The 14,756-nt window shown below is 46.3% G+C and overlaps 1 protein-coding gene across 1 annotated transcript; it reads left to right on the top strand.

Annotated features, from left to right (window-relative positions):
• The first annotated feature begins 1,837 nt into the window (after positions 1–1,837).
• On the top strand, positions 1,838–13,913 carry LOC133341889 (actin-binding protein WASF3-like). The gene is made up of 3 exons (XM_061550701.1): positions 1,838–2,040; positions 9,073–9,147; positions 12,531–13,913. The coding sequence occupies exons 1-3, from the start codon at positions 1,974–1,976 to the stop codon at positions 12,824–12,826; spliced, it is 438 nt and encodes a 145-aa protein (XP_061406685.1). The 5' UTR covers positions 1,838–1,973; the 3' UTR covers positions 12,827–13,913.
• The last annotated feature ends 843 nt before the right edge of the window (positions 13,914–14,756 follow it).

Genomic DNA, 14,756 nt, shown 5'->3' with positions numbered 1-14,756 from the left:
CATTCATCTTAATCTGGCCCAGCTTATCAACCCAAGTTGGAATGCTGGCTGGTTTGGATGGCAGAACCATGTGTGACATTGGCCGTGGGGCATTGGGGCTGCAGCGTCAAAAGAGTATTGTGTCTGTGATGGTGGTGATGATGATGATGTTCCAAGTGTGTGAGAGACAGACGTTAGTACGCTCACAAACCTCATTGATAACGCGTGATCATTTGCGAACCGCACACATCAGCCATCGATTTGTATGTGAAATGTGTGTCCTTGGCCTCTTCCCAAGGTTAACTTAGTTTGAAATGACCACCCTGTCTGCTATGGCTGAGTATTGTGTCTGTGATGGTGGTGATGATGATGATGTTCCAAGTGTGTGAGAGACAGACAGACGTTAGTACGCTCACAAACCTCATTGATAACGCGTGATCATTTGCGAACCGCACACATCAGACATCGATTTGTATGTGAAATGTGTGTCCTTGGCCTCTTCCCAAGGTTAACTTAGTTTGAAATGAGCACCCGGTCTGCTATGGCTGTTAACGTCAGCACAGGGCAGGTACACCATGTTTAGCCACACCAAACTCTCATGAGTGGTCTCTCACAGCACTGGCTTCTGATAGTTCTATACATACGACAGAAGACCACATGGCAGGCCTTTGTGTGATGGTTGCTATCTCACTGTGTTACAATCCCAGTAACCCAGGTTACAATCCTTGGATGTGAGAAACGCCCCGAGAAAGCGCTAAGGTAAATATGACATGAGCCTCACCTATTCCGAGTCAACCCAAAAAAATGTATTGCCGGACTGTCATTGATATGGCAGTGGTGTCAAGATCATTGAGGGGGGGGGGGGGGTGATGAAACATAGCCCCATAGCCCCCCTTTGTTGGACTGTGCTTGCCGACGGCTAACAGTGCAGGCGCGGCAATTTCCTTCACAAATGGAAAATTAAAGTTGCACCCTATTGGGAATGCGGTGAAGTGGAATCTGTTCAGCCACATGACAGACCACTCGCCTCATTGTACGCCATAATTTCAAAGTACCCCCTGATGCCATCGAATGGATTACAGCACTCGACTCAACAGACGGCTATTGTGTTTTGCCAGTTACTTTGCAAGCATCATACGAAAGAGGACAGAGAAATAGAGAGACTAACCATACTTGTTTGAAAATAATAATAAAAAAAAACTACTTTGAATGCCTAACAGCTTATTATTAATGATGTTTCTTTGCTGCAGAATATATTTCGTGAAATCACCGTGTACTGTACTCTTGAAGTGAAAATACAGTTGTGTGTCGGGTTAAAAATAACTTCTCTCCTGAAAAAAAAAGCATTCCACGGTGACCTAAATACGTTGTCAAGCATTGGGCATTGCTCATGTGTCGTCTGCCCCTAGTCAGCGGTGTAAATGCCACATTCCTATGACAGGACTAGTCGCTCCAGATGTACAACCGCTGTTCAACTTTCCTGCGCCGAGTGGTCACAGCCTAACAATGTGGTTCCCATTTCACAAACTTTCATAGAACACGGCGAACTCACGATGAGTCACTGTGAAACAGGCAACACCCCCCCCCCCCCCCCACTTATGTAACAAAATCGCACAGACTTTCCAAAGCACAATTATTGCATTCCTCGCCAATTTAACCACTTTCCGTAAAAGTCACTGTTACCACAGCTCACTTGGGAGCGAACCCACCCAAATTCTTGCTACGTTCCTCTCTCTGTGTGTGTTTCTCTCTCTCTCTCTTTTTTTAAATGCCAGTGCCGGCTTTAATAAAATCCAGAGCGTTGGGCTTGGCTTGCAATGCGGTGCCCGTTGTTTTAGGGCGTGGTCACTCGACTACAAATACATTTTGCACCGCTACGGCCACCCCCAGGAACCCAACGCACACCAGCACTCCACCGTCAAAGGCAGGACACACGCACGCACTTACCTTCACCGCCACAAACGTCGTCTTCTCCTTCTACCACCACCACCACCATGGACTCCATCAACAAGTCTCTGGGCGGGCTGGCAGGCCAAGCCAAGACCACGGGAGAAGGCATCGGTAACACATGGCGACACGGTTTTTAAAAAAGAAAAATCACACCAAAATGTAGAATGTGGTTACAGAGTCTGGGCTTATGAAATGTCTTGACTCAATATACACTGGCGTGTCAAAATGATTATGCAGGTGAGGAGCGCGGGGGTATCAGTGTAGGGAGGATCACGGAGGCAGTGTTGGGCATAAATGCGTTGTTGTAATCATATTACTAAAGACAGAAACGCATAAATCATTGTTGCTATGAATTCAATGTGCGTGGTGAGACTACGTTTGTCTGTGCTCGTGTTATTCGTGACTCCTGTTATTTGCGGGCAGAACATTACCATGAAAACTGCCGTTATGATATTCCTCCTATTATCTTTGGTTATTTTACAGATAAGAGGAATCCCATTGCCTCCAGTTATTATTTGATAATTACGGATAAGAGGAGTTGAATGACATTTCTCCTTTTATCCGTGGCTGTGTAAGTTGCCGCCGCTGGCGCCTTCTGTTACCTTGTGGAAATGTCACGGATAACAAAAGTGATCTGAAAGTGGCACCAAATTCTAATCCTATTATCCGCAGGTGTATGTGCTGACAAGAGTCATCGTCGTGGAAAATAGTCTACTAACAGGACTCCAGATCACCACGGATAAGAGACACTACACTGTACTGTAATTATATTACAGTTATGTTTTGATTACTGCAATCAAACAAACCATGCTAATTATTCCATAAACAAAAGGAAAACGTCAGTAGATTCGGTTCATATGTTAATACGAATTTAATTCTCCAGAGCCTACATAGAGTATAAGGTGATTTTAACAGATGCTGACGTGCAATGAAAATAGCATGAGGTTCAGGATACACATTTAGAATCGTTCTAAAACGAGATCTTAAATCTGAGGAGGTAGTAGGAGTAACAGCATATCATGGTTGGCAAGGGCCCTGGTGTAAGAAATGTGGAAGCCTGCCCAATTTCCAACCTCTTTGTAGCTCGATGCCTGGGTCTCTCTGGATTGCAGGCCCAGGCCCTTCTCAGGCCAAAGCCGGATTCAGATGTCTTCTTGTAAGGCGAGATGTTATCTCCCTCGCCTGGTATGCAGGAGGTCGTGGGTTTGATCTCGACCCTGATGCCTGTGTATTTGGAGTTTGCATGTCTCTCTCCCCGTGGTCGCATGTATTTTTCTCCCGGGTCCTCCAGTTTTTCCCTCCACATCTAGAAACTATGCGTTAAGCGTGTTTGGCTGCTATAAATGTCCATATAATGAGGCACTTTGTTGAGCTATCATTTGTGGCCAGGTTGCTTCTGAAAATAAGAGCTATATAGCTCAGTGGGCCTTACCTGGTTAAATAATTAAAGGTTAATATCATGGGTTGGGTCGGATATACCAGCAGACAAAGGGACATTTCTGTATTCACTTTAATTGAAATAAGAGTAAATGGTGTGGATCAACATGGATGATGGAATCCACACATTTTACCCCCATATTTAACTATAACTAACTTGACTATTATTTATTTATTTTACCAGGTAAGGTCCGCTGAGGGTATAGCTCAATTTCAGAAGCGACCTAGTTATCACAAATGATAGCCCAACGAAGTGGTTTATCACGTGGAAATGTTTCGCAGCCAAATACTCTTAAACGCACGTTCATTCTGAATGTGGAGGGGGAAACTGGAGGGCTCGGAGAATAGTCCACGCCACCACGGGGAGAGAGAGAACATGGCGACTCCAAATATATAGCCGTCAGGGTCGGGATGGAACCCACGACCTCTTGCATACAAAGCGAGGTAGCAAACATCTCGCCACCGCGGTGCCCGTATTTAAATTGGATGAGGGGTTATCCTGTCGCACTGTAGAAACTGTTTAAACAAGGAGAGGTTCACTGAGCCTCAGACCTATTCTACGTGGTTGGAGCTCAATTTCTTCGTGAGTATTTTTGGTGTCCTGCATTGGAGGAATCCGAAACATCCTGGAGATAAGCCACGAACGTGAAGGGATTTAACGCCAAAACACAGATTCTGCAACTCATCCATCCATTTGCTGAGCTGCCATCTACCATTCACCGTTGGGTGACGAACATGATGATGTTCTCCCGTCATCCACCAAACCTGCCTCCAATGACACTGTATTACTACCACGTGTATCAACCGTATAGGTTCCTGCAGTATCACACCCTTATACATCTCACCACTAGTTTTGTGTGAAGCGCTGTTTTCTCTCCGTGTCCACAGCTGCAAGTTTACTCAACTGGCATAGGAAAACCAGCTGTATAATCAAATGTACACGTGTCCAGTGAACATGGAACGTTGTGCCCAACGTTGGGCCATCGTTGGTCCTTTGATTCCAAACGTATGCCAACGTTGGCCCAACGTACAATAGTTGTAGTGGTTTTTTTTATCGTAGAGAACATTAGAGAATTACGTAATGTTTTTTTTAGTATGGCGGTGTTTGTTTTGAAGCGGCGTTTCCTCTCGTATAAAACAATCAGTCCATTTGCAATGGGAATCCTTGTGGAAAATTCATGGGCAGTTTTTTTCTTGTTGTTCATAAATGTGGCTGACAATCAGCAGTGAATGGCGTTTTGTTTTGCAAAGAAGCAACGCAGCCTATATGACTGACTTGGTAAATTACAGCCTCTTTGCCAACATAAATGCCCTCTAAATGTCAAACTGCAGTTTTCGTTTACACTATTATGCTATTGATGTCTTACACGTAGCTGGATGAACGCTTGTTTTGGATTGGTTGCGTGTGCTATAAATAGAGACGTGTGGGTTTACTGTACTCACGTAGGATACTGTATGTAATTGTTGATACTGGCAAAAATGTGACGTAGATATAACTGCTCGACCCAAGCTGTAAATGCTCTGATACTTGCAATGTCTTTGTAGTGTTCGCCAAAAGGCGTTTTCTGTTCTAACGCTGATGAGACAAGGCCATAAAGAAGGCTGTATCTGTTGGAGGCCAATCGTTTTTAAAGACAATGCAAATATTACCAGAGCAAGTTTGTATGTTTTGCCACAAGTACGTGTGGTTAATGCAGATTTACTGCCTTGCAAAATGTATCTATTTGGTGTTTGAACATCTTAAAACCTGTTTTATTACCACAAAGGGGAAAACCTATTCTTATTTTTCATAAATTTTGATACTGGCAAAAATATCCCACAGATAGATATGTATATGTTTGTATATAGATAAAAAAAGATAGGCCCTTGTTATGTTTTTGTGTGTTTGAGATTAATGACTTTGTCGCACGGTGCTTTAACCGTTATGGAGAAAGATGATTGTCAAAGAGTGTTTGATGTCCAGCTACAGCATCAAACTCTGCTCCTGATTAATTGCAGCAGACATCAGACAGACAGCAGCAGCAGCAGCTGCCTCTGAGAGTGAATTAAAAGCTATATTTTCTTGTTTGACCATCCTCACAAATAATTTTTGCTTAATATTGCCTACTAATTCCAATGCCAACATGATATACTTCGCAGCATGCGAACCATTGTGCACTACAATGCCTACGAATTATTACGAGCACTTGTCCGGGTTGAGTGTTCACTCGACGTGCTTACTGCTGTCATGCACTATTGCTAGAGAGTGAAGAGCACCAATGCCCAGTAGACATGCCAGCATCGGGCCAACGTGGGCATGCGGTTGGAAGCATTGGACTAACGTTGACTCAATTTTGGCCCAAAGTTCAATGTTTATTGGGTTACAGTTGTCTTAGTTACACGGTATATTTGTGAGTGTCGGGCCTTTTAATCAAAATGAGTGTCCCTGTGTGCGTTCGTGTTTGTTTGTAGGGGAGCGGTGGTGTAGCGGTTAGCGCGCTGCGCTGAGAACCCGGCCACTCGAGTTCGATTCCCGCTCACGGCCAACACCAGTGACGATTATCTGAACCGGTCCTGAGCCTCCCCTAGGTCGACTCAGCCTCAACTGAGTGCCTGGTGCGGTGTGTAAACATCGCCACGAGGGAGACAAAGGCGGCTGGGCGTGGTGTTGACCACCTACACCCGCGTGTGCCCTGCCGGCCTTCATAGGTGCTCGCGAACAGCACTTGCCCCAACAGTATGTTAAGGCTATATGGGGGACCTTTGTCTTTGCGTTTGCTTGTGTGTGTACAATAGAGCGCAGTATTGCCTTCTGTTGTCTTTTTTAAACGATGATGCTGATGATGAAAAGTCCCGCAGGGCGTGCACATGGCAGGCTCTAATGTCATGCGGCACGCCAACAGCGCTGCCAACTACCGCGCCAGGTATTCCCGGCTTCTCTGTGCGCGCCCGATCGACAGATGTTACCGGTGAAGTTACACCTCCTCCAGGTGTTGTTATCCACCGATAAAAAAAAAATACCCTCGATGGTTTTTGGAGTTCACCTAATACAATGTGCGTACATTTCAGTGGCAATCAAAAGCCCCCTGCACACACACATGCACATATATACTGGATAGACACGAACGAACTTCTCTCGTGTAGCCCAGCACAGGCTGTTGGGCCAAATCCTGTTAGCGAGAACCTATTAAGGCTGGCATGGCACAACAACAGCTGCCATTTGCCACTAAGTGGCGGTGACGTCACCAACGCGCTTGCGCCAGGCTAGGTGCATGGCATAAAAGACAAAGATCCCCCTTATAGCCTTAGCAGACTGTTGGGGCAAGTGCTGTTAACGAGCACCTATTAAGGCCGGAATGGTACACGAGGGGGTGGGTGGCCAACACCACGCCCGACCGCCTTTGTCTCCTTAGTAGCAATGTTTGCACACCGCACCAATGATTAATTTGAGGCTGAGTACACTTAGCGAAGGCCCAGGAATGGTTAAGATAATCGTCATTGGTGTTGGCCATGAGTGGAGATCGAACCTTGGTCACCGGGTTCGTAGCGCAACGCGCTAACCGCTGCACTACTGCTCCCCGTGGCACACACGCATACACGCACACACATACGCAAATGCCTAGATTTAGCATTCAGCTATGAACCTGGAACCTGAGTTCGATTCATGGCAAGCAACAACAACGTTTGTTCTGAGCCGGGCCTCAGTCAACTCAGCCTTAAATGGGTGCCTGGTGCGGTGGGCCCAGAGTCGGGGGTCAGTGATGGTGGTGCTGATGGTTGCACGGCCATCATCAACTACAAGAGTGGAAATAATATTGTTGTCATCATCATCATTGTCATCCAAGACAAGGGCTGTGCCTTTGCCATCAGCATCTTCTAACGGTTGTGTCAACATCTATTATTTTTCTTAGTGCACCTGTTGTAGTACATGTCTTTTGTTTTACGCGATTATCTTGAGCCCAACTTTGCATCCTTTATTTGAATGAATATCCGTACAAATGATCAGAATCAGGATATTTATCCTGGAGGAATCTGATGAGCTGAAAAACTCTTTTTGACGGATGTCCAGTAGGGGCAGGTCAACAGGTCACAACAACAAACAGCACAAAAACACGAGAGCAGTGCAAAGTATAGGCAAGGTAATCAAATCACAAAAAAATACAAATAAAACTCAACTACGTTTTATTTTACCAGTTAAAGCCCATTGAGCTATTAGCTTATTTTTCAGAAGTGACCTGGCCACAAATAATAGTTCACGAAGTGGCTCATCATTTGGAAATGTATAGCAGTTACATAATCTAAACAATCCAAACTTATGTTTCAGCACCATTAGGCCTAGTCTGTATAGACTGGTAACGCATTTGCCTCAATGAAAATGTATTAAGCTATTAAATCTCTCACACACCAAGAGACTAAATATAAACGGTTTATAAATGATAAAAAAAAATATTTACGAGTATGGAATAACTTTACTGAAATTTAATGAAGGCAGTAACAGCATCTGGTATCAGAATTTGAGTAAGGAAAGGAGATTCAATCTTGCCAAAGTTTTTCGCAGCGATGTGAGAAGATATTTTCAGAAAATTGTATTGGAACATAAATGTGTAGACATAAATAGAGAAATTGTGAACAATTTTCCTGATGACATAGTATTTATGAGCACCAATATAAATTGACTAAAGGAAATTACTGAACGACTTATTATAAAAGGAATAACCTTAGATTTTCTTTACGATATCGGTAACTAAGTTAAACTTTTTGGACTCTTCTCAGCATTAATGCAAACCATAAATAGGTAATGAGGCAGAATTAAATGACGAGATTTTGCCCACCACTATGACTCACTCGAGTAAATAATTGTGTTGTGTACACTTTCAGTTTATGGATTGCTGTACGATGGGATCACACAGGTGTCCTTTCACATCAGCACACCACGCACGCGACACGGGCAGGTTGGGGCATACGACTAAGAAATCTGATTGTATGGTCCATTCAGACGCTTGACATTCTTAAACTAAGATATGAGCGTTGATGCTTGATGACCTTGTCACATATAGTTGGTAGGACATTGAAAACAGAATTATAAGGTTTTTTTAATGGGAGCAAAAAGTGCTGTAGTCATTCACACAACAGTACTTGACACCTGGTCACGAATAACACATCAGTGGCGATGTGTATATGAACCCTGCATGGCTTGCTCCTAAGTTAACTCAGCCCAAAACAAAAAAAGTGTTTGGCACCATCGTGTGCTCATCATCGCCAGTGGGGCAATGAAGGTTGCTGAAAAAGACAATGGACACTCACATCGCCCGACTCGTGCATGCTGTTCACGAACGGCGTTTAAGCCCCACATTTCTGTGTGGGCATGTGGGCGATCGTTGCTGTGCAATGCGTGTATAAGTCTCTGTCTGTGTGTGTGTGTCCGTGGGGATCGGTCGTGTAGCGGTTAGCGCTCCGAACCCGGCGACCCGAGTTCGATTCTCGCTCACGGCCAACACTGGTGACGATTATCTGAACCGGTCATGGGCCGACTCAGCCTCAAATGAGTACCTGGTGCGGTGTGTAAACATCGCCCCTGGGGAGACAGAGGTGGCCGGGCGTGGTGCTGGCCACCCACCCTCTCACGTGCCGTGCCGGCCTTTATAGGTGCTCGCTAACAGCACTTGCCCCAACAGTCTGTTAAGGCTCAACGGGGGATCTTTGTCTTTGTGTGTTTGCGCGTCTCAGTACAAAGTGTGCAGGAAGGTGCTCAGCAAGCAGTGGATCAAGTGGTGGATGCTGCCAACAAGACTGCTGATACAGGTTTGGCAATACATGATAGCACAAAGACAAAGAACCCCCACGTGTAGCCTTTAACAGACTGTTGGGGCAAGTGCTGTTAGTGAGTAGCACCTATAAAGGCCAGCACCACGCCCAACCGCCTTTGTCTCCCCAGTGGCAATGTTTACACACCGCACCAGGTACTCATTTGAGGCTGAGTCGACCTAGGGGAGGCCCCGGACCGGTTCAGATAATCGTCATTGGTGTTGGCCATGAGCGCCAACCGCTACACTACCGCTCCCCAGCACACGCACACACACATCCATGCAAACACACACACAGCGACATCAACATCAGTTGCCAATCACCACAAAGTGGCGATCGCGTCACCAGGGTCAGTGCCAGGATAGGTGCGCTTTCAAGCCATGGGGACTAGTGAAGAAGGCAGACCCATTGCCACGGGAGACACACCCAGGCGTTGTGGTTTACCGTGCTAACGAGTGGCGATTGTTGGTTGCTCCAGCAAAGCAGACGTGCTCCCTGTTCATTGTTGTTAAGCTGCCAGATGCTCCCGTTCATTGTTTAGCGTCGCTGTTAAAGTCTCCTGCCGTAGCCGCAGAGCTGCCATCGAACCCAGCACCGACCAAACACGGGCCACAGCCACACAAGGAGGGTCCTGGTCTTATCCAAACGCCGCTGGTTACCAGCCGGCAGCAAGTCCCAACACGCGGGTACAACACACGCGCATCCGTCAACGGTGGATCCACAGCGTGGAAAGAATCCAGATGCACCGCCGTACACAGCTGCGCCTCCCGTGACATTCAAATCCTAGCACCAAATCAGACGGGGCTTACTACGCTGTGGAGAGTGGGGGGATGCGTCTCGGACGAATTGTGCAGCGTAAACTTATAGAGCCCACTGCCACACATTGTGCGGGCGATCGTGAGACTGATGGATACAGCAGCTCCTCCTGCCGTATCTGTTCCATCTGATGACGATTGCTTGTGTTGCGATCGAAACGTCATGATCTATTATTTTTCTACCTACGTGACTTTACCGAAAGAACCAAATAGTAATAAGATAGGTGTTAAGATGTTCAAACACCAAGGATGTTCAAATACCTTTTGCAAGGCATCAAGTCTGCATTAGCCAAACGTGTTCTGAGGCTATGTGCATTGTCTTTAAAACTGATTTGCCTACACCAGAGACGTATTTCTGGCGTTGTCTCACCAGCATAAGACTTGATGCCTTACAAAAGGTTTCTATTTGGTGTTTGAACATCTCGCACCTGTTTATAGTTGCTATAAAAGGAAACCCTATTCTTATTTTTCATCAGTCTGGATGCTGGCAAAAAAAGATCCCATCGAGATCGACTTGACCATCGGAAACTGGGCGTAACACAATCTCGGTGCCGAGTTAGCAGTCACGTAACGTAACACACGCACAGAAATTATATCTGTTGAAAAAAATACATCCTCCGACATCTCGGTTTCATTATTCATCAGTAAAATATTTAACACACTGTGTGATAACATCGGGAACACCTGCTCTTTCACCATTTATCAAGCACGCGCCACACATTTCTTGCCCTCCCTCCCCTCCATATCCATCACAGTAACGTTGATGCGTTGTGTGTATTTTGTAATGCGCAGTTGGCCAAGTCATGAGATTTATAAATGTTCTTCTGGAACTCTCTTAGTTAAGCGGAGAATTGTGAGGCTTGATGCGATGGTCCCGGGTGATGAAACCACGTGACCAGCTCTGGAGTCGCTTCAATAAGTCTCTGAAACCCAACAGAGCAAGGTGCTAATCAATTTCCCACGTTACACAGCAGACTAAAAATACAACCCAGTGTATTATTGTATCTCTACATGGCAGTCACAGCTCGGCTTTGCCAAATTGAGTGAACACATTTACATGTTATCATGAGGGTTTTTTTTTTGTTCGTGCTGCCTCTGGTGACTGGGTCGAGTATTTTAGCTCACGGCACTTAAGAACGTAGTCTTGCACAATTGTGATAATGCCATGGAAATGTGGAATTTCCACCCACTGGCTCAAGACCGTACATGGAGATGTGGTCATCTGAGCAGGGAAAGACTTTGTTATACGATACGTTAAAGGTTTTAATTTCCCCCTGTCTTCACTAACCTCGTTGTTTTTTTTCCCCCCCGATGCAGCCACCAGGATTGGCAAACAACCACAGCCACACCCTGATAGCTAGAATTACTGCCCGCAAATTGGGCCGCCCAGTATCACTTCCAACGCACGCGCGACATTTTACTCCCACGAAACTGCCGATTGTGGTGGATATCTGGCGATGGCGTTATATAAAAGCAGAGCCACGCCTGAATATTGAAATAATCTCTTGCCAGGAGGCCAGGTGTTTTATGGGCCCCACTCGGGGAACATTTAGCACTACATTGCAGCCATCCAAAAACACGATTCAATAACTCTTTGCCAGGTTTCCATGGCCATGGGGAAGCATTCTGTCTCGGTACACAAAGCAAGCTCGTCCATGGTTCCCATGGCAGCCCAACCAGGCTGAGCCGACATCATTATCTTTTATCCACTGTACAACTGAGCCGTGCCAAGCCACGGGAGGAGCCTCAGATTTAGGGACATGGATCCTGGAATTCCAGTCCAGGACCATTGAGACAACGTGCCAATGATCGTGGAAACTTAGATTCTGTTTCAGTTACATAGATGTGGATTGTAGTTACGATAAGGTGGTTGTGTGGCTGGTAATACATTGAGCAGCAGCTTATCCATATGCCAACGTGTGTGGACACCAAACGTCTGACTGGAGGCTCATCTTCCTTTGGTAATGAAACCATTACCCTGATCCCGCTTGCCTATTGTGTATGTCTGTGTGGACTTACCGTGTCCTCATAAGGGCCATAACAAGAGCGTTGTATTTTCAATCGCGTAAAAGTTACAAACTGTCTCGTTGCTTAGCATGACACATTGGTGCGCAAAATCACGTGTCCGAGACTGCTTCCATTTTTTAAATGCGGCTGATATGATTTACGAGATGTTTTTTTAATATGTCACACCATTATTAAATAATATCCATTGCTTTGCAATGAAGTTGATAATATACTTATTCTACATTCATTTTAGCTGCATAAATAGAAGTGCTTGCATTTCCACCTCCATATATATGTGATGTGTTGACGCTACGTAGACCAACTTTTTGGGAAGTCAGCAATTATTGTGCCATGGACAGACTCGGCTCGGGCCATAGGAACGTAGCATTTCCAACGCTGTCTTAGGGGGGGGGGTCAACAGTGGAGATGAAGTGCCAACCCCACACTTGTTTCCGTATCGAGACAAACGTTGACCTCTTAGCCCGACCCTTGGCTTCCCGACAACAAATGTCGTAAAACGACCGCACGGTAATTGTACGAATGCAATGTCGTCCCCAGCTGCCAAGGAGGCATCGAAGCAGGCACAGCTTGCAGCCGACGCAGGCCTCAGAGAAGGCGAAGGCTGCCATGGGGGGCTTCAGCAAGAGCTTCGGCCTGTGAGCCACTCCTGTCGAAAAGAGGAGCCCCACTCAGCGCTGCTTCGTCCACCACCACCGCCCCCACCACCCCCGCCGCTCGCCCTCGTGGAAGATTGCGTTCAACAGTTTCCAGCCTGCGTCTCCACCTCGCCGCTGACCCCTTTGTTGCATTTTGCATTGTTAATGAAGTCGAGCGCACGACTCAGCCTCAAATGAGTGCCTGGTGCGGTGTGTAAACATCACCGCTGGGGAGACAAAGGCGGCCGGGCGTGGTGTTGGCCACCCACCCCCCTCGTGTGCCGTGCCGGCCTTCATGGGTGCTCGCTAACAGCACTTGCCCCGACAGTCTGTTGAGGCTATACGGGGGATATTTGTCTTTACTTTGCGTGCGGATGACGATATAATGCGTGCCTGCGATCAGAAGTCTCGGCCGCGAGGAAACCACTGAGTCGTTTAACGCGCGCTGCGGGGAAAGATAGGTCGACACCACTGGATCGTGGGACCCCCAATCCCCCCCCCCCCCCCCCACACAGTGCCTGGAAACCACCACTAGCTTATACGGCATAGTAGATTTGCACACCCACCAGATCTAACGACCAGCTTTAAAAAAAAGTTTATTCATAGTTTATTTTGGGCTTCATGACTTTTAGAAGTCTCATCGGTGGGATATGGCCCATGAAATAATTTGACATTTGTTTGACAGATTTTCATTAATTAGAGGTCAGCAGTTCAATAGAGCCCTGTTGCCCTACGTGATAACTGTAACTCGTTTTTCCCCTGTCAGGGATGATCAATATAGTGGAGCCTTTCTGCTCCATTACCACAAATTAACCTTTTGGCCATTGTATATAACAGTCCTCCCTGCAAACTATGGGGCGTACATCAAAAGAGGAACTGACTGTTGGCACGCACCTTGTGGACTCGATGGTTTCTACGGTGGAACACTGAATGTGAAATGCAAAGGGACAGATTTGCCAATATAATCCCCCCACCATTTCATATCAAAATAGTATCTTCAGAATATTTTAACCAGGATCTGCCATTGTATGTGTGATCTTTATTGTTAAGGAATGAACCATTTACTTACCCATGAGAGTGGGGCGCTGGAACGTTGGGGCATAGTACGGGCTGCTGTCTATATTAAACAAGCACTGTATTCTTAGCTGCTGCTTCAGAGGTCCATTGCGTAGTTAAAACTTTACAAGCAAAGCGCATTAAAATAATAATGAGAGAGTAAAAAAGACATTATCTGACGCGATGTTGTATTGAATATTTTAGGCTTGCATAAAACCTGGATGTGAGACCATTGCCCTGTGGTTTTACTTTTCTCAACGTTATTTTAATTGCTTTGGGATACGTCAGAGTAAGGCACAAACACATGATTTACAAATAACATGCAAACAATTAGCCTAGTCTCGTTAATGTAATATAGTAGTGTATACTGCATTCGTATTGGTGATGTAACACTGCACTCACCGCCAGTCCCTGCGCCACTTACACACCACCTCGTCACAATCCACGCGCTGCTCCTGTTTCCAAGGTCATTGCTCTGAATACACAACGACAGATTGAATCCTCCAGAAAACAACACGAGCCTATCTATGCATTACTCTCTGCTTCACACGCATCTTTGTAACTTTACTTGAACTCATTTTGGCCATTCCCACCCCCCACCCACATTCCAGTGGGGTTATTGGCACGTCACGAGAGAGGTGCACTCTGTGTGCAGAGAACAAGTGACTCGTCTTTTCGTCTTTTACATTAGGGGGGCACACTTTCCCATTCGCTCCTAACGAGAGATCGTTGCATGTTGGGAGGGGTGCCCGCTCGGGCTTCGTGCTGCTTGGAGACAGACGGACGAGGGCTGATTGGCTGGCTGCCTCCGTCCGTCGCGTGCGAGCGTGATGACGTCACACTCCATGCCCTCTTCATGTCGCAACGCCCCCGGCTTCTCGTCAGCCGCGGTGAGGTGTGGGTTTTGCAGAGTCGGACTGTGTCCCATTGTGCATGGCGAGTTAGCGCAGACACTTGCACAGAATTATGGTGGAATCTCTTGATGGAAGGATGTTTAAGTGACGTGAGTTCCCTTGATGGGGGAGGTGGTGGGTTGGGATTTTTGCATCATTAGCTGCGTCATGATTTGCGT

This window comes from Lethenteron reissneri, chromosome 12 (genome assembly GCF_015708825.2).
Source record: "Lethenteron reissneri isolate LAM-NWPU_2019-01 chromosome 12, ASM1570882v1, whole genome shotgun sequence".
Lineage (NCBI taxonomy): Eukaryota > Metazoa > Chordata > Hyperoartia > Petromyzontiformes > Petromyzontidae > Lethenteron > Lethenteron reissneri.
This window is presented reverse-complemented; position numbering and strand designations above follow the sequence as displayed.

What these genes read in the sequence shown, in the direction of transcription:
- LOC133341889 (XM_061550701.1), top strand. Translation starts at nt 1,974, where the DNA reads ATGGACTCCATCAACAAGTCTCTGGGCGGGCTGGCAGGCCAAGCCAAG. An exon ending in GACCACGGGAGAAGGCATCG is followed by an intron (nt 2,041 to 9,072) that starts GTAACACATGGC and finishes TGCGCGTCTCAG; the next exon opens with TACAAAGTGTGCAGGAAGGT. An exon ending in CAACAAGACTGCTGATACAG is followed by an intron (nt 9,148 to 12,530) that starts GTTTGGCAATAC and finishes TGTCGTCCCCAG; the next exon opens with CTGCCAAGGAGGCATCGAAG.